The sequence below is a fragment of the Sycon ciliatum genome, chromosome 10 (genome assembly GCF_964019385.1).
Source record: "Sycon ciliatum chromosome 10, ocSycCili1.1, whole genome shotgun sequence".
NCBI lineage: Eukaryota > Metazoa > Porifera > Calcarea > Leucosolenida > Sycettidae > Sycon > Sycon ciliatum.
In genome coordinates this window covers 10,813,954-10,839,015 of record NC_088652.1, presented here as the reverse complement: position 1 = coordinate 10,839,015, position 25,062 = coordinate 10,813,954, and the positions used below count along the sequence as shown (strand labels likewise).

Below are 25,062 nucleotides of genomic sequence, written 5' to 3'. Positions count from 1 at the left end.
CTATATGACAAGCTTCTTACTGCCAGCCACGTTGCATTAAAGAGAATATTTTCGTTGGATAGAATGACTCCCACCACTATTCTATACAGTCAGACTAACCTGTACGCCCTTGAGAAACGCCTCAACTTCAAAACCTATGTATTTGTTTACCGCTGCCTTAATGGACTTGCTAGTCCTCTTCTGCGAGACCGCTTTACCTTGCGCGCCCATGGTGCTCACACTGCAGCCACCACCCGTGGCCAAGTCTCTGCTGCTCTTGTTCTGCCCGGGGCCCCCCACTAACGCCTGATATGGCTTTCGTGCAATTTCTTATTTGGGCGCTGCCGGGTGGAATACACTTCCACTGGCTTGCCGCATGTCTAGTTCACCCGCTGAATTTCGCTCATCCATCAAATTATACCTAGGGTTCCCTGTAAAGAGGCGCTGACGCCTGTTGGGAAGTCCCTAGTAAAAGAAGAATAAATAATAATAACATAATAAAGATATTACAGGCTGAAGTAGCATTCCTGGTCATACTTTGGCTGAATCTATCATTGTGCATCTTTCTTTTTTTATTTCCAGTCATCCAATGTCCTGTTGCTGGCACTCCTAAGCATGGTTCACAACAGCCACACACATCCGTCTATCAGAGTGTCGTCAGGTATGCGTGTGATGAAGGTTACAATATGTCTGGATCTCCTACAAGAACATGCACTGAGCATGCCGCATGGATACCCGCCATGCCAATCTGCACCCGTAAGTACCTAAACACTTCCTATACATACTCATTCTTCCAAGTTGTTTCATGTTATGATCTTGCATTTGAAAGTCCTATTAAATAGGATTCAAATTTTGAATAGCGTATCTGTATTGGACGGGATCAGAGTGCCATTTCTGCACCATCCTGTGGCGTGCCACACGATTCTGTTCCAGGACCGATCCTTTTCAGTATCTACACCCGCGAAGTTCCAACCATAGCTAACCAGTCTTCATCAGTTCAATTTGCTGATGACATCGCGATGATCAGCAGCAGCACATCCCTGGACACTGTATCTGCTACGCTATCGGCCTTGGTTTCTGCACTTGCTGACTGGTTGCAGACCCGTGGTCTCATTTTGAATGCAGCCAAGAGACAAGTGATCCCTGTATACCCCAACAGGCAACCTCAGCAGCCCCAGCACACGATCAATGTATACTGTCATGAAACGCCGATTCCTGTCGTTACTGCGGCCAGGTATCTTGGAGTGCTCCTCGACTCGGATCTGTCCTGGACGGCCCATGTTGATCGCTGCACCACTCGACTGGCCCAGAGGATCGGAGCACTATGGAGGTTGCGTCGCTGCTTGACTCATCAGAGCTGAGTTCTCTACTTTAAAGCGATCATCATGTCTGACCTGATGTACGGATCCAATGCGTTTTCCCCACTTCTTACTGCCAACCAATTGGATCGGCTACAAGTCATGCAGAATCGGGCGGCAAGGGCGGTTTTCGGACTCTCGCATCACACCTCCGCGCGTACCCTCCTGCTGAAATTGGACACCTACAGAGTATCCGAGATATTCAGGCAAAAATTCATCGTTCTTGTCTTGAGGTCTCGGAATGGGCACGCAAGTTCTGATCTGCAAGCCCTCCTAGTTCCTTCGTCAGCTGGCCCAACTAGGCTGCACTCCACCATGGGTCTGCGCCAACCACCATTTTGCACCAGGTTCGGCAAGGGTTGCCTCGCGTTCCGGGCGCCCAGCTGTGGAACACCTTACCCAGCGATATACGTGCCATCTCCACGCTCCGCCAGTTCCGCGCCAGCATGATCCCGCACACCCTTAGTACCTACAGTACCAAACGTCCTGTTTGATGATCAGCTGGCTTAGTTTTTCTCCACCTCTATCCTAATTACATCAGTCCCCAATTTCATTTATTACTGCTTTCTATCTGCATTCGCCACCTTTTCATTGGGCAGATCTGCCTGTTTGGTTTGCGAATTAAAATAAACACAACAACAACAATATTGCGGCCAACTGTCATTGATGGTACTGTACGGGAAAGTAACGGGATAGCGCCAGACATGCCGACGGCACAACACACACACAAACACACACGGAAATAAAGCTGTGTAGACCCTGGCTAGCCCCATGCATTACTGAAGTAACGTCTTTTGCATAGCTACGGAAATTAATGCATTGTGCTCACTGCTCGTCGTTGCAAGTTTTTAGTTCAGAATGAGTAAGAGCAGGAAAATGCAACTGAGGAGCAAGAAAAGTATGAAAGGAATAGCGGCTAGCGTTTTGAAATCTCCGTCATCCTCAAAAACACCAGCCAAAGTGCAAACAGATCGGCAAGATGTCAAAACTCCAAAACGAAAGTTGTGACACTCGTCACTTCGCTCAGCTCAGCAAGGCTAGAATGTTCCAAATCAAAGTTCAGCCCCCGCGAATCCCATGCATCAATGTAGAAGATCTCGCCTTTTTCAGCAGCCTCCACTCCGATGATCTCCTCGCAGCAGTGGTCAAGTGATGGGGAGAAAATGAAAACTGTTTGGCTTTGCCTGTGCGCCTCGTTCGGAGGCAGCCTCTTGAGCGGGGACGATGATGAGTACTAGCGCCACCTGGGTCCCAACTACATGCTAGGGAAGGCACTGGTGTATATCACGTACCAGTACTAGTAGTAAGAGCGAAGACGACCAGGGACGCGGAGAAGCTGCTCCGTGACATTCGACAACAAGTCGATCCACCTGCCACTTTGGTTGGTTCTAGCAGTGATGAATCGAGCCGTGGCGACTCAGACTCAGACTCTGTTCTCCCCATCAATCTTGCAGGTATTGTACACATGTCCATTGAGCGTATTGAAATGTTTCCCTTCCAATAGAACACTTTTGTTGAGCACAGTACCTCCTTGAAAAGTCACGTAAAAAGTCACAAAGTTGTTTTGTTCCTAGAGGAAGTAAATAAGAATTAGATTGCCTTGGCAGGACACAATATCATTCTACTGTTGCAGCCCCGATATCGAAGAGACTTGATGGTGAAGCAGGAATCAATAAATTTAAAGAAGACAGTCTCATGAGATAAAGTCATGAGATCAAGAAACCAGGACCTGTGCATATACTGTAAACATGCAACCCCAACCATTGGGTAGTACAATGATCCTTCCTGTTGTATAGCTCCTACTGTAAGACCACCATACATCCAAATGCCAGCTGGCCTGCATCTTTTATAATCACATTTTTCTCTTTCCTTGATCTGCGTAGCTACTATAGTGCCTTTCAAAAGTATAGACCTCTAGACATTTTGAATAATACAAATTTTAGAACTCGGATGTTGAGCAAATAGTATTAATTTGTTGAGAAAAGCACATGATGTCAACTGAGAAGAAGCTTGGAGGCTTCCTGCAGTTTCATAGTGGATACAATTGGGTGAACTCACCCATTCTACACTACTCTGCAATTTTCCGAACCATCCCATTATATACAACGTTCCGTTTGCAGCCTTAGGGACATCATTGACTACCTGAAGATGGCCATTGGCCGAAACGTTGTATATAATGGAATGGTTCGGAAACTTGCAGAGTATTGTGGAATGGGTGAGTTTACCCAATTGCACATGATGCCGGACGAAGCAAAAACGAAACGCCCTAAGTTTGTTTGTTTGGCGTTATTTTACTTCACCAGAAGCGCAGGCAAAATCTGCCTTCTCACTGGGCGTATTGCCACAGTTCTCGCAAAACGATGAAAGTGTGGAGGACCGTGCAGGAACCCGCTCCCTCTACAGCTGACAAAACCAGAGCAACTCAAACACACTGTGCAGAGGAAGAGGGGGGGGGGGGGATTACTAGCAAACACTCGAGGAGTTTTGTCTCGCTTCCTGGAGAAGCTAGGAACTATTCCATGAGGCGCTTGTACTATCCAAAAAATTGGAAACGTCCTAGTTCCAGATAAATGAGGCTTCAGAAATGTAACACTTTGCGATATGGCTCTATTGAAAAAAGTAATCTTCTGGCAATCCTGCCAAACTAATAGTCTCCTTTCGCATAGGCGTGTGCAGGATCGACGAAGCAACAGCAATGAAAGTGAGTCAGAAAATCAGCATCGAGTAGAATTATAAGTGCTGTTCAAAGTGCACGTCACGCTTCCTAAGATCTTCTGGCAACTCGAGTAGTGACTGAAATGGTGTCGATCTTGGATCTGGCAATAGGAATGGGCAAGCAAGTGCCCACTTTGTCTTTGTCGACTGTATGAAAACTATCTGTCGAAACACCAACTGAATTCCTCAATGTGCAGAAACGCTGCACGTTCACAGTTACTGTGCTTGCTGCCCGATGCACTGGGATTTGAATCAGGGTTACAAAAATATTTAGTTGAGATCCATGTGATGAGAGTACTTGATGTGACCAGCAACACAGCAATGTAATGTTGCATGTACGTATGCATATGCGGTGCGGTCGTGTATGAAAGTGGCGAAGACAATAAGAGTACCAGATATGTACCATAAAATTTGCCAAATCACAGTGTCCCGCCAGGTCCAACCGTTTCCATAAGTTGCAGGACTTTGTCTTTGGCCAATTTCGAAATCTTATCGTGTTCCCTGGGTGTGTGTTCCCTGGGTGTGTGTTCCCTGGGTGTGTGTTCCCTGGGTGTGTGTTCCCTGGGTGTGTGTTCCCTGGGTGTGTGTGTGTTTAAGTGGCAGTTATACTTGTTTCTCGAGCAAAGTGTTTATTTTCGTTTTGTACTTTGGAAGTACTTGAATTTTCTGTCGTTTTATTTGTGCGTGTGCCATTTTGTGCGTGGTGTTTGGTATACGCATGTTACTGAAGTAATAACATGTGCAGACCCTGGTGCGCCAGTGAACGGTCGTAAGATGCTACAAGGGCTCTCGTACAACAACACAGTCACCTTTAGCTGCGACACTGGCTTCAACCTTACTGGTATGGCAGTCCAGCATTGCGCTGAGACTGGAAAATGGTCAGCAACTCAACCAACGTGTGTCGGTGAGTACAGCTTTAGGCAAGACAACAGCCTTTTCCTTGCCCACAAGTGTATGTTATCGTTTCCATGTAGCAAATCAGTTTTGTGCCCTTTTATCACACTCTCTGGCTGCACATTACATTGTTACAGTCGTAGATTGTTGCTTCATAGTTTGTTTCCATGTGATTTCTTCAATTATAATTATATTATTAAATAATATTTAAAAAAATTATTGGCTCAGTATCCGAGATATTATTTCGTTCAGGTATCTAACACCTCGTGGGAACTCAAAAGAGAATTAGCTCCGCATTATGCTCAGCACAGGATGCAACTTTAATGAACTCTAAATGTTAGACTCGGGTGGAGAGCCAAGGATTAATTTGTATGAAGAAGAAAAGGCGTTAGTGGATAATATTATAGCGTAACTTGTAGCTCTTTGGAACTTTCTTCTTCACCTTTTTTATTTTAGCAAATAAAAGGACCTAGGAACTAGAAGTCCCGCTGTAATGTCTACTAGCACCATCAGTTACTTGACAATCAGCATATGGCAACATTGCACTACACTGAACGATGACAATGAAGAATGGTCCTGCAACTAACGTTCTACGGCTAACTGCCAATCAACAATTATGGAAAAGAAAAAAGGAAGGAAGGACAACATGTCGAGAGTTATGACTAACTGTCCGCTAACGTAACCAGATCATAATACAGTCAGCGAGTGTAAAAAAAGACACAAAACTGGCAAAGAGTACTGGGCTATTCTATGACCTGATACCCGGCTCCAACACTTCTCCCAGGCGCAAACCAACGACCCTGGAAGCCTCACGTTAGGAAAGGTCCAAGAAGGGAAGGAAAGTGCAAAAAAAAGACCACATTTTCTTACTCTTCTTTTTATATTCTATCCTCGATATAATTTAGCTGACCAAGTTGGATTGTTGTTACTGGGCATTGGGGAATTGTTCTTGTTTGTATGTTTGTTTTTGTTAATTTTACTTCGCCATAATCACAGGCAAAATCGGCCTTCTCACTGTGCGTATTGGCATCGTTCTTGCAAAATGATGAAGATAGTGATATAAGAAAAGGAGAAAGAGGAAAATGCAATCATGAACACGGCACAAAGAGAAAAAAAGTAAATTATCGTGTCCGTTCCCGAAGGGAACTCACGACGGCCGCTAACACCCCGTAACCCCTTGCGGCAGATGCAGAGCCTAACGGTGGGGTGAGTAGATAAGTCTCACAACCACTGGCACAAGTGCCGAGAACGACCCCATTAGCTGCATCCATGTACCCCTTGTGCCTGGCCACAAGTTCCCAGTTGACTGTTGGTAGCAACACGGCTGGAAAAAACGCTCCCAGGCAGGACTTGAACCAGGCACAAAGAGAAGATGGAAACAAATCAATGTGGTAGTGATAACCTCATGAATCCTGACTGTGAGATATAGCGATCTTATTACAGTGAATAGATAAAACCGAAAACGAATGAAAAATATGAAATAGAATAAAAAATATGGTAAAAAATCAAAATCAAACCGACTAGAATAAAAATATGTAAAACAAATATTCAATATCGAACGCGGAACTATCTACCCTACCAATTTAAAGTGCAATGAGAAATAAGAGAGTACTTGAAGCAGCAAATTTGAATGTGGTGAAGTGTTTCATGAAAATGATGCAGCGGGTGCAAACGTTCCAGGGTGGAGGGAATGTTGACAGTTATGAGGCTTTGAGATGTGTAGAGAGTGTAAGAGAGTTTTAAGATATCATTTGTGATTGCTTTGCAGAAGGAATTGCAATGGAGCGTACATCTCGCGGCAGGCAGTTCCAGTACACACTACCAATGAAGTGAACAGTGGATTTGAAGCCTGACCATGCGTAACACGGCCATTGACCAAATCAAAGAAAGTTTTGAAAAGACTAATGATCAATTCACCACCAAGACATCTGTGAACAAAAAGTAATAGTTTTTGAATATATCTCAGCATGGATGAGAAGATCAGAGAAGAGGGGATGGTGGGGTGGTAGACGGAAAACAGCGTGAAATCCATATTTGATTATCTTGACAAAGAGATCCAACAACTGCACTGTGTTGCAAGGATTGAAAGCGGTAGAAGCATAGCAGAGATGGCTGCCGATCATGCTGATGAACCACGACCGTCTGGCTGATACACTTACCACCACTATGGAGCCAGGTCTGACCAATGGTCTGGGCAATTCGCTTATTCACGTTTTAAAACAAGACTATTGCAATGTCTCCTGACTGTTCAATTGGTGGTATATTTGGTGGGCTCCAATGCTGTAACCTTTTGTTGCACTGCTCTAATATTAGTATCGAAGTATTTCTTTGGCTCAGAATTTGAGTTCACAGAGATTTCACCTTATATTCTCTCAATGCTCGTTTGGTTGTTTCTTTAGTTTTAACTTGCCCCGACCCAATAGCGCCAACACATGGATCCAGAGTGGTCACTGATCTTTCCTATGGTAAAACCGTCAATTATTCATGTGACATTGGGTATGAGATCAATGGCACGAAGGATAGTGAATGCCATGAGACTGGTCGATGGTCGACCTCTGCACCAACATGTGACAGTAAGTTTAGGGATCTTAACTTTATATATTTCAAAGTCACTACTTGGTGCTGCTTCTTTCTGAATGGTTATCTGGGCTTTGATCTTGGTCCTGCTGAGATAAAATTGGATAAAACTGGGCGTGAGGATCACAGAGGACTTGTACCGTGGGCTTCAATTATATGAACATGTACTATCTTTTATGTTTTTAACCAGGCTACAATGATAAAGTTCAACAGCGGATGACAATTTATAATCCCTTAAAAGGAGCAAGGATCTCTGTCTCTCTCTCCCCTCTCTCTCTCTCTATCTCTCTCTCTCTCTCTCTCTCTCTCTCTCTCTTTCTTGTCCTTTGCCTTGTGGAACGTGACAGACCAAGCTCGTATATGCTCTATGTACTGTCTCCATTACAATCTTTGGCTACATGCAAACGTGGCTCTGAGCAGTATTGACACTCGCCATGCAGTGAATCAGATGTGCCATGGACGAAGTTGCTGTTCCTGTTGCTTTTGCAACCCTTTCATTTTCCCTCATAACCCCTGCTTATCTTTATCACCATGGTTGGCTGCCACCCACCCTCTTCACATTAGTATATGTCTTGACATGTTGCAATTAATAAAAATAACAATAAAAATGGTTGCAGACCAATAACATATTCTATAATCCCGGATTCGTGACTAGAAAAGGGAAGAGTCATTTCTCTCCCTCCCTCCTCACATTGGTAACAGTGAAGCGCAATGGGACATTGGTTACCAGAATATGCTATTCTCTGTGCTGTATAGTGCCAATTATGCCATGCAATTGAAGCTCTCTGAAGCTGTTCGCTTTTTTCGTGAATCTACACACCCCCTTGCTCATTGTTCATTCTCTTGACCCTTTCATGACTCATTGTTTTCGCTATTGAGTCAATTCAAAGTCTACAAAATTAATATACAAATTTTGTAATATTTCTGCTCTCCTTCGGCCATTCCTCACAAACAACCACTCCCTGGAAAGCTATTGATGGCAGCTATGCGCTCGTAGAATCTACAGCACCAAGCGCCATTCGTGTGTGCCGCGCCGTGCTGAAGAATACGTTTTCAAACTCAAACAAATATGCGCAGCGCGATCTGTCACGAGCGGCTCACCGATCGTGGCTCACAGAAACCAGACGAAGTTCTTGGGAAAGTGCCTACAATCAGAGTTATTCTCAGCGTGACGGCAACGCGAAATTATTGAATGCGCATTTTTGATCGCGCACTAGCTTCGAGCTTTGTCGTGCGCCAATTATGCACCAAGAAGTGAAATAGATAGTTGCAGTCGATAGCCAAGGTCTTCCTGAAGGTGTATAGCCCTCATTTGTAATGATCCGACAATATTTGAGCGTGTGACGAAATACTTAGTGATTGCCTACTGCATCGATCCACGTGGATCGATATTTGAATGGCTGGTAGTGACTTCAATTCGCTCCCTCGTGCCAGACCACGAGTTCCCATTGAATTATGGGTCACAGCACGGCTCGAAAAAATCCTGCAGCTTCCTAAGAGGACTAGAATCTGGCACCCTCTGTTTCTCAATCATGATCTTAGACCATCCCACGATGCCTGCCTGCCTCGTTAACACCATACTGATCTGAGATCGGCCCTCGTGTCTTTCGTAAACATCACATTCATTATTTTGCTTGTCGGTTGATCTTTACAGTCGTTGAATGCCGCGATCCAGGCACTCCAGACCATGGCTCTAAGGACTCACATGACTTGACCTATGAGAGCACTGCAAACTATAACTGTGATACCGGGTACTATCTAATCGGCTCGCCTTCAATCAATTGCACGGAGGAGGGAAATTGGACTTCAGACCTTCCAAAATGTGAAGGTGAGTGTAAACCTGCACACTATGTGTATAGTGAATATGGGCGAATATTCACTAATATACAAACCGAGGCGAAGTGAATATGGGCGAATATTCACTAATATACAAACCGAGGCGAAGCCGAGGTTTGTATAACTAGTGAATATTCGCCCATATTCACGAGGCTGAAGGTAATATTAGACTTATACCTCTCCATAGTCACCCTCTCATCCCTAAAACCTCACAAACGAGTCCGGTTGGTCATACATGTACATGTACGCAGAACTAATGTATCGCTGTTGCTTCAGTATCGTAAACCCACTGGCATGTTCTTGCATGAATCGGAGGGCGGCGTGTTCAGAATCTTGTTCAATCGATCGTCTACACGTACTGGTGCATGTGGCATGGGAGGTGACGACCTTGGAGAACACGCTCGTGCCAATCACCATGGAGAACACGCTCGTGCAGCTTTGTGGCGGGAGCCAATCATTAGAGAGGTTTCGTTTCACGCGAAGATTTGACCAATCCGAGAGAGGTTTCGTTTCACGCGAAAATTTGACCAATCCGCGATCGTCGCACCAATTCGGGAGTCGGTTTATAAACAGCTAGCCAAGGGGTTCTACCCTCACTTCTTTTCTTTTCAGGCAGCACTTCGGAGCTGTTGTATACCATAGGAAAATTCTACGCTAACGTCCGTGAACAGGGCTATTCTGAGTACAAACGAAATTCATGGCTTGCCACTTGATCCGCAATCATCAGGCCATTGATATGTTGAGCGTCCAAAACCTTGTTTGCTTGCTGGAAAGCTCCGTCTGTGAAGATGCTCACTGTATGTCGGTGACCTGTCAGCACCTGGTAACATGCGGATCCAGCGGCAATGGCAAGTAAGGAAGTTCGTTTGTACTCTGAGAAGTCCTGTTTACAGAAGTTAGCGTAGAAATTTTTTCTAGGGCGCTCGGCAGCCCCGGTGCGCTGACTGAAGAGGAGTGAAGCGCAGCACCGAGTACTGCTCTCTTTACACTTACAGTAATTATCGAGAAGTGGTGAATATAAGTGGTGAATATGAGGTAAGTGGTGAATATAAGCGGTGAATATTCAGCAATATTCACCACTTATGTGGATGGCCAATTGTATGTGGGTGAATATGGAATGAGGTATAAGGCAGATTACTTTTCACTACATGTAACTGGAGGAAAAGCACCAGCTTTTGGCTTTTTGGCTGATTCCAATGACGGAGAAAGAATCTGGACACGCTGTAACAGATTCATAGCAAGTGCATGCCAATATCTTGCAAATAAAAGGTCTAGTGGAAGGACGAGATAGCTTGGGCCAAATACAAACTCAAACTTATTGAGCTGGTAACACTGCACCTTCCACCCCAAACCAGATCGCTAAGAAACTCAGAGTAACAAGGGTGGGTATCAAGGGTTCTAATATACCACACCACCACATTGCACTCTAGACCAATCTGTTTGCTTTTACCATTTCATGCATAATTTCAAATAAATATAATCACTTTCTAACTGTTTGCCTGGCCGTCTATACATCGATTTATCTTGCCATTTTGTGTGACCATTTTAGTCAAGCATTGTTCCGACCCCGGCCCTCCGGAGAATGGCATACGTCTTCTGCAAGGCTACTCCTACCTCAGCACTGTTGCATACAAATGTGACCTTGGCTACAATATTAACGGCTCTGTCTTTAGGGTCTGTTCTGGAGACAAGACATGGATTCCTGATAAGCCCACTTGTGAAAGTAAGCTCTAGTCTATATGTCGTTTTGGAACAAACAATTTAAAAGGATGCTTTTTAGATGTCAGTCTTTTGCACTATCAGTAACCAATGTTATTTTCTCTTTATATAATGAACATGGAGCAAAGAACTACAAGTTACACTATAATGTCTACTATTACCACCAGTTACTAAACAATCAGCTCATGCAATAACATTGCATGACACTGACCGACAGTACTGACGTTTTACAACTAACTGGCTAACAGCTCTAGTACATCTTGGATGCACAATCCAACAGCTCATAGGCATCAAACACAGTCTCCTCATTGATTGGGTCTGTAGCACCAGACACATTATGGATTTTCTGGTTGTTTACACGTCGTCGGTTCATTGCTGTAGGTTATAGAAATAACATAAGGAGGGGAAGATGTGCTAGAGCTGTTAGCCAGTTAGTTGTAGAACGCCAGTACCGTCGGTCAGAGTCGTGCATTGTTATCACATGAGCTGATTGTTTAGTAACTGGTGGTGTTAGTAGACATTATAGTGTAACTTGTAGTTCCTTGATTCATTTTTTGATCCTTAGCTCTCCATCCCAGTTCATACTTGCTCTTTCCAAAGAGTTCTTGACACAATTATTGATATGTAATGCAGCTTTCCTCCATGATACTCAAATGCCAGCCTAAATTTTGTCTTTTTCTTTTTCTCTCGCAGTAAACGAATGTCAAGATCCAGGAACACCAGCTAATGGCACTAGGGAACTGGATGGTTTGCTTTACGGGGATGAAGTTCTATACTCCTGTCGAAAAGGATTTCGAATGAATGGTTCTGATATCAGTGTATGCACGGAGCATGGAAACTGGTCTGCACCCCTGCCATTTTGTCAAGGTAAGTTCACCATTGTGTTTGCAATGTGGGTTCATGTCTAACTGGGGTAGTTTAGCGACCCCACATTCAGTTCAAACAATTAGGTATCACCCTTATTCTGATCTTGAGCGGGCAAACGTATGGAAATAGATTTTATTACCTCGTCTCGGCAAATGCTATCCTTGAGAAACACTCATGCTGGGAAGCTGGAAAAATATCTGTGGGCACCCAAATATGTAGTTATAATTAGAATTAGGATAACCTTCAGGCTCTTGAACATTCTGTCTACAAGTATGCAGATACGTTTCCTGGTGGGTCGCTTCAAGGAAATATTGCAGAACTCTATGCACTCTATTATCCTACAGCAACTGACTGCTCAAGACTAGCATTCTACATGAAGGAGGCGCTCATAATCACAAGGGCGACTCTAAAATCTAAAATAGGACGTAAAAAGGTAAAAATAAGCTATGAAGACATTCCTCTCATAGTAAGAATGAGCCACCAGGTGACCCACTGTCCAGTCCAACAGGGAACATTTTTTTAGTAGGATTTTCATTGTGAATGTTCTAACTCTGCTGACGCTGCTCATTGGATTGAGCAATACTAAAGAGAACTAAAAGTACAGGCAGGCCGAGTACAGTGGTCTGATATAGGAACAGTGAGAACCAGGCCTTGATTGCAAGCAGAATTCCTGTATTTTTGTTTTGACTTTTCTGTTGTTTGCTGTAGTGATGTCAGCAGATTCAGGAGAATCAGGGCCCAGCGGTTCGGCTTTTACAGTGGGTGTGTCAGTTGGCATAGGTCTTCTGCTTGCTGGTGCTGTTCTTATACTACTCGTTTTGCAACGCTATCGGCCTGAAAAGCTGAAGACTGCCAAGATAAAGCTAGAGACAGCGAAAGGACAAATGCAAACCGTAAAAGAACAGCTTGTACAATCAAAGCAGAATGCAATGGACCAGTTTTCGAGTAAGATACTATATCCTTTATGTCAGGGAAGCATTAGTCTGGGGATGCAGAAACAATTCTGCTACTGCTCGGGTTGCAAAACTCATTAGCTATTATCTGTAGCCTGCTGTATGTGAGATAGAAGAAAACATTCGTTAGTCTGATAGAGTTGTAATTCTCGTTTGCGATTTCTGCAAAAGGCTGTGTACAGAGAATTCAGAAAAGGTTCCCATTGAAACCATCATTCACAAGTGAGCACGAGATGAGAAGGTTTCATCCGAAGGCATATCAACAGTGCCACTGAATTGAAATCACTAAAGTAAAATGAAGCTAGTGTTTAAAAATTGTTCAATGCCTTGATGTGTCACTCTGAGGAAGTATGCTTAATAAATTGGCTATTATTTTTGAAGCATTATAACTTAACCTTTCGCATTTTTGCTTCTGTCTTGTTACAGTTTACGCAACTCGTGCTGGCGTCGATGTTAGCGAACAGATGCAAAGTAAGAAAGCCCAACTTCCATGTTACAATCCATGACAAAGGCAGTTTTTCCGCATGTATGAAGATAACATCGGGCAGATGCAAAATTTAATAGTCAAATACAATTTGCGAAATAGATAGATTTTACATTACAGGAGAGAAAAAGGACCAAGGAACTACAAGTTCCGCTACTTTCCACCACCACCACCACCACCACCACCACCAGTTGCTGAACAATCAGCTTTTGCAATAGCTTATGGAAATAACTGCCAATCAGCTCTAGCATGTCTTGGACGCATCCTCAAACTACTATAAAATTTGGAAGGTCCCAAGGTCAAGTAATGTACTAACATAGGAGGGGAAGTTGTGCGCAACCCAGACAAGCAAAAACTGAACGTCTCAGCTGTGGAGAACGTTGGTGAATGTACATGTATGTCGATGTTGATACTGGCAAGATCATTCGGCAATACCCTCAGACCATGATTCACGGACGCATAGCAACATACCACAAAACCTTTGCGGCATTTGATACAAAGATGTTCAGCCCGTTCTTGACTGGGTTGCGTGCACCTTTCCCTTCTATGCTAGTACTATTACTCAGACCCTTCCAAGTTCGAATGCATTTTGAGTGCGCATCCAAGATGTGCTAGAGGCTAGTAGAGCTGATTGGCAGTTAGTTTTATAATGTGGGTACGGTGGGCGAGTGTCCTGCAATGTTATCACATGAGCTAATTGCCCAGTGATTGGTGGCTCTAGTGGTCAGCATAGAGTAAGTTGTAGTTCCTTGATCTTTCTTCTTTCCTTCAAATACTTCCTGGGCTCTTCTTATCAAGCATAACTTCTAAAAATGAAACACTTTCTAGGTAACTAACAGTGCTGAAAAGGTTAGCATTCCCAGTTCATATCTTGCGGATTGCAGCATGCACCAGAAAAACAGAAGGCACAATTAGGTGAATTGACTTTCTCGGTCCGGTCTGACTCTAACATTGTTGTCTGGGATTTCTATTCATTTTTCTTAGATCTCACGACAAGAACTGGCGAAAAAGTAAGGCGTCTTTGGGGGGCTTCATCTGAATATGACACTGCTCAGTACATGAACAAGGAGAAGCAGAAGATCAGCATTGAGCTTGTCACTCCAGGTTACTCTGGTCCACCATCCACTGCAAAGGACAGCAAGGCGCCACAGGAAGCCTACACCAACACCACCATGCTCGGAGCAGACAGCAGTACTGCCGACAACATCAAGACCTACAGCAATGAACCGACGGCGAGTAACCAACCAGAAAATCCATATGTGTCTGGTGCTACAGACCCAATCAATGAGGAGACTGTGTTTGATGCTTATGAACTAGATGAAACTGTAGCATACAGCCTGAAGAAAGCTAGAAGCAACGAGAAGTTGTTTACCTCAGTGGATGAAAATAGTCTCAGTGGTGATGATTATGGCAACGAAGATGGTATATACGAGTGCATGCCAGTAGGTGGACTTAGTGCATCTGTGAACCAAAACAAATGTGCCGCATACAGCCTGAAGAAAGCTAGAAGCAACGAGAAGTTGTTTACCTCAGTGGATGAAAATAATCTCAGTGGTGATGATCATGACAACGAAGATTGTACATACGAGTGCATGCCAGTAGGTGGGCTTAGTGCATCTGTGAACCAAAACGAATGTGCCTTTCAACTTTCCGAAGGTGCTATGCACCACTCCAGCGACGTGGCCGTCAACATAGCCACTCCTGATGCGCGCCTGCCAGAAATTGAAGCCACATTATCAGACGAGTCATTATACCGTGACGTGGTTGAGGACAGATTTGATGTCGATGGAGTTGGAGAAATACCGGGCAAAGTACGCGAAACTACATACAGTGTGTATGAGACTGGTTCTGATGACAACACAACTTATCAGGCCCAGGGCTCTCAAGCCAGCCATCTAGCCAGCATAGCGAGTACAATAAATCCTACGGCAGCCGGATTCACGGCGGATCAAAACAGCAGCAATTATGAGGATGCCACCAGTGCAACATTGCCTCACTCGAGAAAATCACAATTGACAATCACTTCCAGCGTTGGTTCGCTTTACGGTGAAGTTCTGTGTGATGAGTTGTCCGAAGTGGCTGAAGCGCCTACGCAACACAGCACACAGCATGTTGACACTGTATACATGCAAGAGGCTGGAGTAGACCAAATCAACGTTACCAGGCCAATGAGCCAAGCTGATATTGGAAGTGCTTTGATTGAAGCCGGTCAAAGAAATCCCAATGGTCATTTGCCCGCGAACAGCGAAATGATCCCTAATGAAGAATCGCTTTACGGCGAAGTGGCCTCGGACAAGCCTGACGATCAAGTGTACGAAGCGAATGATGCGGCCCAGGAAGGGAGTGGAGGCACAGACATTTTCTACGAATGATCGGCAAACATATTTACGGCAACTGTGATTCTGAAAGGGAGCGGGGGCAGAGACATTGAATACGAATTATTGGAAAATGTATCAACAGAAACATTAATTCTGGACAAGCTCCATATGAATGGTGTTTGAAACGGCAAGACATGGATGTTTTATGGATTGTTATCCGGCAAGCCAACCAAGCGGCCAATGGAAAGCAACTCGAACTGTTATTATTTTCATTTTCTTTGCTCGCTGCAACTGGACACCTGCACAATCGACGTTCTGTTCCTTTAGGTACCTACAGCTGCAGGAATACTATCTGAATCACACCTAGCTGATATTGTTCCGTCATGTTTTTCTTCATCCATTGTTCATCCCCCCCCCTCCCCCCCCCCCCCCCACACACACACGCACACACCCCGGTTATCATCACTATGATGTCCGCTAAACATCGCTAGTTACTTGGCAATAATCTCACGAGTAACATTGCACAACTCTGATCAACAGTAGTGAAGTTCTATAGCTAACTGCCACACAGCTCTAGCGCATCTTAGATGCGCACTATAACAGCATTTCAACAATGGAAAGTTCAATGTCGTTGTAACCTTCCAAGTTGGAAAGCTGTTAGAGTGTGAATTCAAGACGTTCTAGAGCTAATTGGCAGGTTGTGGAACGTTAGTACAGTTCAGTGATGTGCAATGTTATTGCATGACCTGATTGTCAAGTACCTGGTGGTGCCCGTGGACATTACTGCGAAGCTTGTTGCTCTTCTTCTATTTTTCTTCAAATTTATCCTCGGCTTTCCACCAAAGTATGTTATGCTTATTATTATCACAACGTTTCTAGGTAAATTCCTGAAAGTGGACTAACTCCACATCCATCTATCTATCTGTGATATCAGAGTCTCTTTCTCTCAGTGGGCTTCATAATTGGACCCCTGATCAGCAAGATAGACCTACAGGTAAACTTCCCAAAAAATATTTTTTGGTGAAAATTGCTCTTTTGTATTATCTTGATAGCCACGTACACAACGTTTGAGTGAAAATTACAAAAAAAGTCAGTGTGACTACGCCTTCTATATCACGAGCCGAAAGTGTGAGCAACATGACAAAAAGTGTGATGGATGTTAGAGTGGTCTCGGTGTTGGGAAAAAAACGAAAATTACCGGTATTACTTTGATGAGGCTATGGACCTTAAAGCAAATCCACCTCCACTAGATGCGCTGTCTGGGCGACCGCATCACACCAGCAACATGACTCCAAGTTGAAGATGCTGGCAAAAGGAGAGAGCTTGAAATATCAGGGCCCTTCCAATATTTTTGGCCTAGGTCTTCATGAATGGTATTCGAATCGATGGATGCCTCTTGGCAATACAATGATTTAGCCGATGGTTGTTTCCATCAGCTCGAATAACATGCATGATGATTTAGGCAGAAAAACATGGTGTGGGCCCTGGCCCCTGAGCTTTCGAGCACTCTCGTTACTATTAGCAACTATCACGAATGCAGAAGCCCTCTCGTATCAAGTTTGATATGACAGTAGCTTATTTCGTTTATTCTATCTTTTAAACGCATAACCTAGGTTCGAACTCGCACTATCTCCCTGTGCTGCATGCCTTCCCTAGATACACTTAGCACGCATACATATTCTACCAAGTACACGAGTCACAGGAAAACCACGCGTCTTGATTGTCGTAACTTAAAGTTTCATGCCATATAGGAATCTTCAGACAACTGAAGATTGCTATATGGCATGAAACTTTAAGTTACGACAATCAGGACGCGTGGTTTTCCTGTGACTCGTGTGTTACTGCTCTGCTTCCGCACTGAGCACTCTATCGATCCGGAGGACTCCGCTATTGTACCAAGTATATACACAGAAGCCTTGCTGGGTAGTTTAATACGTTTTTTTATTTTGACAGCATGTTACAAGGCGAGGACGGGTAGTGCTCCTGACTACAACCATAAACTGGTTGGAGGCCTCGACCAAATATGCTTGTGCATATTTCCGCATATTTTGTGAGACAGTTCATATATGTTGGACTCAGTAGAGCGTCCAGCCCCTATATGATGTCCAACCCCTATATAGAGTCCATTGGTTCAAAATCCACTGTACAGAGTCCAAACTTGGAATCAACTGTGAGCTCAAAGTTTAGATGGACATCACTCCCTGTATAGAGTCCAGCCAATTGGCTTCACCCCTATATAGAGTCCATTGGTCCAAAATCAACTGTACGGAGTCCAAACTTTGAAATCAACTATAAAGATTAAAGATTCTTTATGTGGACAACACTCTGTATAAAGTCCAGCCAATTAAGCATCCCCTAAGGAGTTCGAAATTAGACATAGGATCTGCTGTAAGCAGTGAATATTAACCAGAGAACGGCCTCTCCCTTTAATCCTTTACATCATTCACTTCTCAAGAAAAAATATGTATTGAGGCGCCGCTGCAGCCACTTCATTACATGAAAAAGCCTACAAACAGCATCCTCAAATCAAGTGGTCTCTTCGCAGACGCTGCAAATTAAAATATCTCAATCATGTAGTGTTGCCAAATTATTGTGCACGCACACACACATGCACACACCCACACAACGCCAAGAAAATACCTAGAAAAAAAAGAATCGAAAGAGAATAATGGAGAGCCCAGGATTAATTATTTGTTTTCAAATTATTGCGCGCGCGCGCACGCGCGGGCACACACACACACACACACAAACTTACACAGCGCCAAGAAAACACCAAGAAAAGAGTAGAGACACAATACACGCGCAACTCCAACAGCCGTACAAACGTCCACCCATTTACACGTAAAGTCAAGAGGGATAAGAAATATTATACGAAACGAATGCATACAGGGACGGGTACATGCACGTTTACATACACGTAGTAGTGTAAGAGAGTAACATAGTGCAGTGGTCAGCATAATACTAGCACATGCTGAGAGTGCAATAGCAAGCTTCACCCTTGCTCATGGCCATACAAATGTTCAGCAGCACACAGTTCCGCAAGCTTCTGAAGATCAGCACACCTGCAACAAATAGGCAGCACACGGATACGCTTATTACCGTAATGATGCATGGGAGCACACAACAACCAAGTTCTCAACGAATGTGATGCTCAATGAAAATCAATCCACTCAAAGACCTGTGAACAGGTGATGGTGGGAACAATAATCTATTAGTAATACGAGGAATAAGATCGTTTGTGCACACTCAAGACGCACAGGGCACACCAACATCACAATGTCATGTGCGTGACATCAAAACGGTTACTTCAGGGAATACGAGTATTAGCTTGAGAAGCTTTTTCTTGTCATTGGCAAACAAGCAATCCTCCTACTACTACTAGTACACTGGCACTGCGTTTGTGAATCCCATTGTATTTGACATCATACTAGAGGAAGAGTGTCGTGGAGTTTCACATAATTAACACAGGGATAAAAATACATTTCTCATGAAATAATTATAATAATTGATGATTGCTAGACGATCGTATACGATTGGTGCAAAGTCCTTGCAGTCCTTGAAGACTATTACGAAGTGGTTGATTACTTTTAGGGCATTCATTCAAGCAACATCAAACAAACGCGATACGCTCCTTGAAAATGGAAAAAAATTCAAGCATAACGACAGAACAGCAGACCAATCGAAACGAGTAAAAGCTTCCTTACCTCAGTCTTCGTCCTGCCATGTAGTTGGACAGCCTTTTGACACGGTGGTACAGGCAGCTCTTGTCCAGTCAAACAGGGGTATCCTTGTGGCGTCGAACGAAAGAGAGTGTCAGTGTATCTGACTCGTCAAATTGGAACTGTGCTGAACATTTCTCTTTCTCCGTTTCTGCTTTCATCCCTCGCTCTGATGAAACCGTTCAAACGTCTTACTGGCAGCAATGGCCAGCCAAACAGGGAATCCTTGTGGCGTCGAACGAAAGAGAGTGTCAGTGTACCTGACTCGTCAGATTTGAACTGTGCTGAACTTTTCTCGTTCTGCAATTTCTGTTTTCATCCCGCGCACTGATGAAACGTCTTCAGAGAACCACAAGACGCTTTCCAGATTTGATTTTGAACGTGTCCTTATCCTCCTTGGTTACCTAGAGGCAGATTACTGTCAGCAACTGCACAGCAGAACTGGCAGCTAGCCATGGCTGAAGTGAAGAAAGGAATGCGCTGCCACGAGGCAAGCAAAACTGAAAATGTGCTTGTTCTCTTTCGGGCACAACACGTACACACAGAACGGCGTGACTGGATAAACAGGACTCCTGGACTGTGAATAGGGGACTTGTGGAAAAAGGGTACTCCTTATAGGGGATTGCGCGGCAGGATATGATGAAGCTGATCAAAACTGAGTGGACTCCTGGACTCTGTATAGTGGATTTGGACCAATGGACTCTATATAGGGTGCTGGACATCATTTTTTGATTGATTGATTTTTATTTCACGGATCCTCCAGAGGCAATTAAATAGATGCCTATAGAAGGGAGTCTCCTAAGTAAGTATGGAAAATGAGAAAGTATGTTCGTAAGGGAGAATAAGTAGAAGATACATTAGTACAAAAGAAGTAAATTCAGTACTTCGGGTAGTACATTGCATGCTAATCATAGTGAGAATTAGAAAAGCAACATTGCGGACTACTATAACTGACATATACACAAACTATTGAAACTATCATAGATGTGGTTAGCCTAGACACAAAAGTCAGGAATACCTTTCAAAGAAAACATAGATTGCGAATGATACCGACGAACAGCAATACTAAATTTCGCTGTCGTAGAGAGTGAACGAATATCTTCAGGAAGTTTATTCCAGGCAACACTCAAAGAAAAGAGGGTTGATTTACGAAAGTAGGCGCCAGCTTTAGGAAGAATTATGGATGAAGGGTGACGACTGCTTTGGGAAGAGGGTAGCTGGAAGTGAGACAACAAGGAGGGGTCATCATCATATAGTGCATGGACTCTATACTGACTCCTACGTATGCAGATATCTATTGTTTCCTTGAGAGGTACGTTTGTAAAGAGGCTGACTACATCGAAAGAGCACAGGAACAGCGATCCAGAGTTCTCTGCCTGCTGCTGGCCAAATTCCCGTACATCATCCACGAACTCGAATGTATCCTTAGTTGCGTGGGCGGAATATTTGTTCAGGACTGGTTTTAGTAATTCAGCTAACCACTTGGCCATTTCGTGTTGGGGAGCATTGATCATGGACAGGATTGGTCGAAGTGGCACGTCTTTCTTATGTATTTTCGGTACGCCATAGAGCACAGGTCGGCACGAGCCAACGGGTCGGATCCGGTCGTAATCTATATTGAGTATTTTTCCAGCCTTTTTGTATCGCAATAGGTATGCCTGCAAGGCGCGTTCATCCAGGTAAGTGCGGTCATGCGTTTCCGTCGGTCCCAGGAGTTGAAACTTCGATGCATCAGCCAGAATAGCATTCATCTTGTCATTGTAATAACTTCGCTGCATTATCACCACTCCATTCCCTTTGTCCGGCCTGCTGATTATTATATCTTTGTCATTCTTTATTTTCCTGATGGCTGCCATATGCTTGTCGTTGAGGGGATAATCGGTTTTATCTGCTTTACTGTTACTAAACTCTTCTGCAAGATTCGCCAACGCTGCTTGACACGTATCCCTCTTGGCATCACTTACTGGTACGCAGCGCTCCAATTGATCATTTGTTAGTTCGAATTCTGCCTGCACAATCTCCTTGTCCATTCTGGAACTGGGGGGGACTCCAAACTTCAAGCCCCTGCACAGTACGTCTTTTTCAATATTAGTTAGCATAATCACGTGTTTGTTCTGGTACTGCATTCCCCTCATGTGTTGTTTCCCGCATTTTTCCACTGCTCCACACATTCTTATGGTAGTGTAGTGTGAACTTGAGGCGCGTAAGAATATTCTTGCTGATTCTCTACCCCCAGTATAAATTCTGGCTTCGTTTTCGTTCTTGCTCATTCCCATGTATCTACTGATGAAAATGGGTGAAAAGCTTTTAGTGTTATGAAACTGACCACCTTGTTGTTGTGTGTATACATATATATATATTAACCCTTTGGAACTGCACTGATCACACCACGCCAAGAGAAAGCTGCAATTGCAACTATAATCGTTAACTGGTTTTGAGGGAAAGAGACAAACGGGAAAAGTCTGAAGAAAAAATCGACTGTCACCACCAGGACTCGAACCAGGGACCCTCGCTTGTAGCCAGCGATGCTCTAACCACTGAGCTATGGTGTAGTCGTCATCCAAGCAGAGACCGTTCAACGTTTTCTTCAGACTTCGTAACTCACACTTCCTGTGAATCCACACAGGCGGGTGGGACGCAGCCCTCACTGTACCCACACACTTCACGTACAAACTAGCACGCGGGGAGCCCCAAGTCATAAAATATTAACTGGTTTTGAGGGAAAGAGACAAACGGGAAAAGTCTGAAGAAAAAATCGACTGTCACCACCAGGACTCGAACCAGGGACCCTCGCTTGTAGCCAGCGATGCTCTAACCACTGAGCTATGGTGTAGTCGTCATCCAAGCAGAGACCGTTCAACGTTTTCTTCAGACTTCGTAACTCACACTTCCTGTGAATCCACACAGGCGGGTGGGACGCAGCCCTCACTGTACCCACACACTTCACGTACAAACTAGCACGCGGGGAGCCCCAAGTCATAAAATATTAACTGGTTTTGAGGGAAAGAGACAAACGGGAAAAGTCTGAAGAAAAAATCGACTGTCACCACCAGGATTCGAACCAGGGACCCTCGCTTGTAGCCAGCGATGCTCTAACCACTGAGCTATGGTGTAGTCGTCATCCAAGCAGAGACCGTTCAACGTTTTCTTCAGACTTCGTAACTCACACTTCCTGTGAATCCACACAGGCGGGTGGGACGCAGCCCTCACTGTACCCACACACTTCACGTACAAACTAGCACGCGGGGAGCCCCAAGTCATAAAATATTAACTGGTTTTGAGGGAAAGAGACAAACGGGAAAAGTCTGAAGAAAAAATCGACTGTCACCACCAGGACTCGAACCAGGGACCCTCGCTTGTAGCCAGCGATGCTCTAACCACTGAGCTATGGTGTAGTCGTCATCCAAGTAGAGACCGTTCAACGTTTTCTTCAGACTTCGTAACTCACACTTCCTGTGAATCCACACAGGCGGGTGGGACGCAGCCCTCACTGTACCCACACACTTCACGTACAAACTAGCACGCGGGGAGCCCCAAGTCATAAAATATTAACTGGTTTTGAGGGAAAGAGACAAACGGGAAAAGTCTGAAGAAAAAATCGACTGTCACCACCAGGACTCGAACCAGGGACCCTCGCTTGTAGCCAGCGATGCTCTAACCACTGAGCTCGTAACTCACACTTCCTGTGAATCCACACAGGCGGGTGGGACGCAGCCCTCACTGTACCCACACACTTGTGTGTATATATATACACACACAACAACAAGGTTGTCAGTTTCATAATACTAAAAGCTTTTCACCCATTTTCATCAGTAGATACATGGGAATGAGCAAGAACGAAAACGAAGCCAGAATTTATACTGGGGGTAGAGAATCAGCAAGAATATTCTTACGCGCCTCAAGTTCACACTACACTACCATAAGAATGTATGTATAAATTCTGGCTTCGTTTACGTTCTTGCTCATTCCCATGTATCTACTGATGAAAATGGGTGAAAAGCTTTTAGTATTATGAAACTGACAACCTTGTTGTTGTGTGTATATAAATTTTGTTCGCCTACCTCTCTATTTAAATATATATATATATATACACACAACAACAAGGTTGTCAGTTTCATAATACCAAAAGCTTTTCACCCATTTTCATCAGTGGTTACATGGGAATGAGCAAGAAGGAAAACGAAGCCAGAATTTATACTGGGGGTAGAGAATCAGCGAGAATATTCTTACGCGCCTCAAGTTCACACTACACTACCATAAGAATGTGTGGAGCAGTGGAAAAATGCGGGAAACAACACATGAGGGGAATGCAGTACCAGAACAAACACGTGATAAAGTTGTCATTGGCCCCAATTCTATAGGCGTTATGTGGATGACACATCCGCAGCATTTCACAACCGGAAACTGGCATTGGAATTCTCTGAGCGTTTAAATAATCTTCACCCAGCTCTCCAGTTTACAATGGAGGAGGAGAATAATGGAGAATTGCCGTTTCTTGATGTATTGATTAAGCATTCTTCCACAGAATTGCTCACCACAGTATATAGAAAGCCGACGTTCACAGGTCTTTACACCCGCTGGGACTCGTTTTGTGACACTAGAAACAAAATCAATTTGATCAGATCATTAACTTTTAGAGCTAAAACCATCTGCTCACCATCACTATTATCAGCTGAAATTGCTAAGCTAGAGGATATTCTGTGTTCTAACGGTTACCCACTCAAAGTACTCAAGCGAGTCATGACAAGCGTTCTTGAACCTAGCCCAGATACAGCTTCTGCACAACTTGAACCTGCAACGCGTATTATCACAAAATTGCCGTGGAAAGGGCAAAATTGCATTGCCTTCCGCAAAAAGATTAAAGCTGCAATTTTGAACTGCTATCCTACAGTATCCCCCATTGTAATTTATACAACCAGACCCGCATTCAGGTCTATCGCGAAGGATGTTTCACCAACTCTTGAAAATAGTAATTTTATTTATAAGTATGCGTGTCGCTGTGAGCGGACGTACGTTGGTGAGACATGTCAGCGATTCTCGGAAAGGATCAAGCAGCATATCCCAGACAAGCTGTACAAGAAGCCGCCTGACAAACGTGTGGCAACAAGTGATAGCGCCATCACAAAGCATTTGCAGGCGCAGCCTGAATGCATCCCACAGGAACGCAACAGCAGCTTCAGTGTGATCACACCAGCCCGAAACAGCGCGCACCGATTCACACTGGAGGCGCTGTACATTCGCAGTTTGAGGCCAGAACTGTGTCGACAAAAGAAGCACATCAAGGTGCTACGGCTGTTCAAGCTGCAACCGGACTGACAACTTTATCACGTGTTTGTTCTGGTACTGCATTCCCCTCATGTGTTGTTTCCCGCATTTTTCCACTGCTCCACACATTCTTATGGTAGTGTAGTGTGAACTTGAGGCGCGTAAGAATATTCTTGCTGATTCTCTACCCCCAGTATAAATTCTGGCTTCGTTTTCGTTCTTGCTCATTCCCATGTAACCACTGATGAAAATGGGTGAAAAGCTTTTGGTATTATGAAACTGACAACCTTGTTGTTGTGTGTATATAAATTTTGTTCGCCTACCTCTCTATTTAAATATATATATATATATATATACACACAACAACAAGGTTGTCAG

The 25,062-nt window shown here is 44.1% G+C and overlaps 1 protein-coding gene across 5 annotated transcripts in view; it reads left to right on the top strand.

Annotated features, from left to right (window-relative positions):
• The window catches only part of LOC135825798 (sushi, von Willebrand factor type A, EGF and pentraxin domain-containing protein 1-like), a 579,302-nt gene extending 562,501 nt beyond the window's left edge, over nt 1-16,801 (top strand). For all 5 annotated transcript variants that reach the window (XM_065338421.1, XM_065338424.1, XM_065338423.1 and 2 more), the window contains 9 exons: nt 562-735; nt 4,783-4,956; nt 7,346-7,519; nt 9,178-9,351; nt 10,909-11,082; nt 11,772-11,945; nt 12,654-12,890; nt 13,325-13,369; nt 14,367-16,801. In XM_065338421.1, coding sequence (XP_065194493.1) covers nt 562-735; nt 4,783-4,956; nt 7,346-7,519; nt 9,178-9,351; nt 10,909-11,082; nt 11,772-11,945; nt 12,654-12,890; nt 13,325-13,369; nt 14,367-15,754 — 2,714 coding nt within the window. In that variant the 3' untranslated portion in view covers nt 15,755-16,801. The remainder of the gene's footprint in view (nt 1-561; nt 736-4,782; nt 4,957-7,345; nt 7,520-9,177; nt 9,352-10,908; nt 11,083-11,771; nt 11,946-12,653; nt 12,891-13,324; nt 13,370-14,366) is intronic.
• The last annotated feature ends 8,261 nt before the right edge of the window (nt 16,802-25,062 follow it).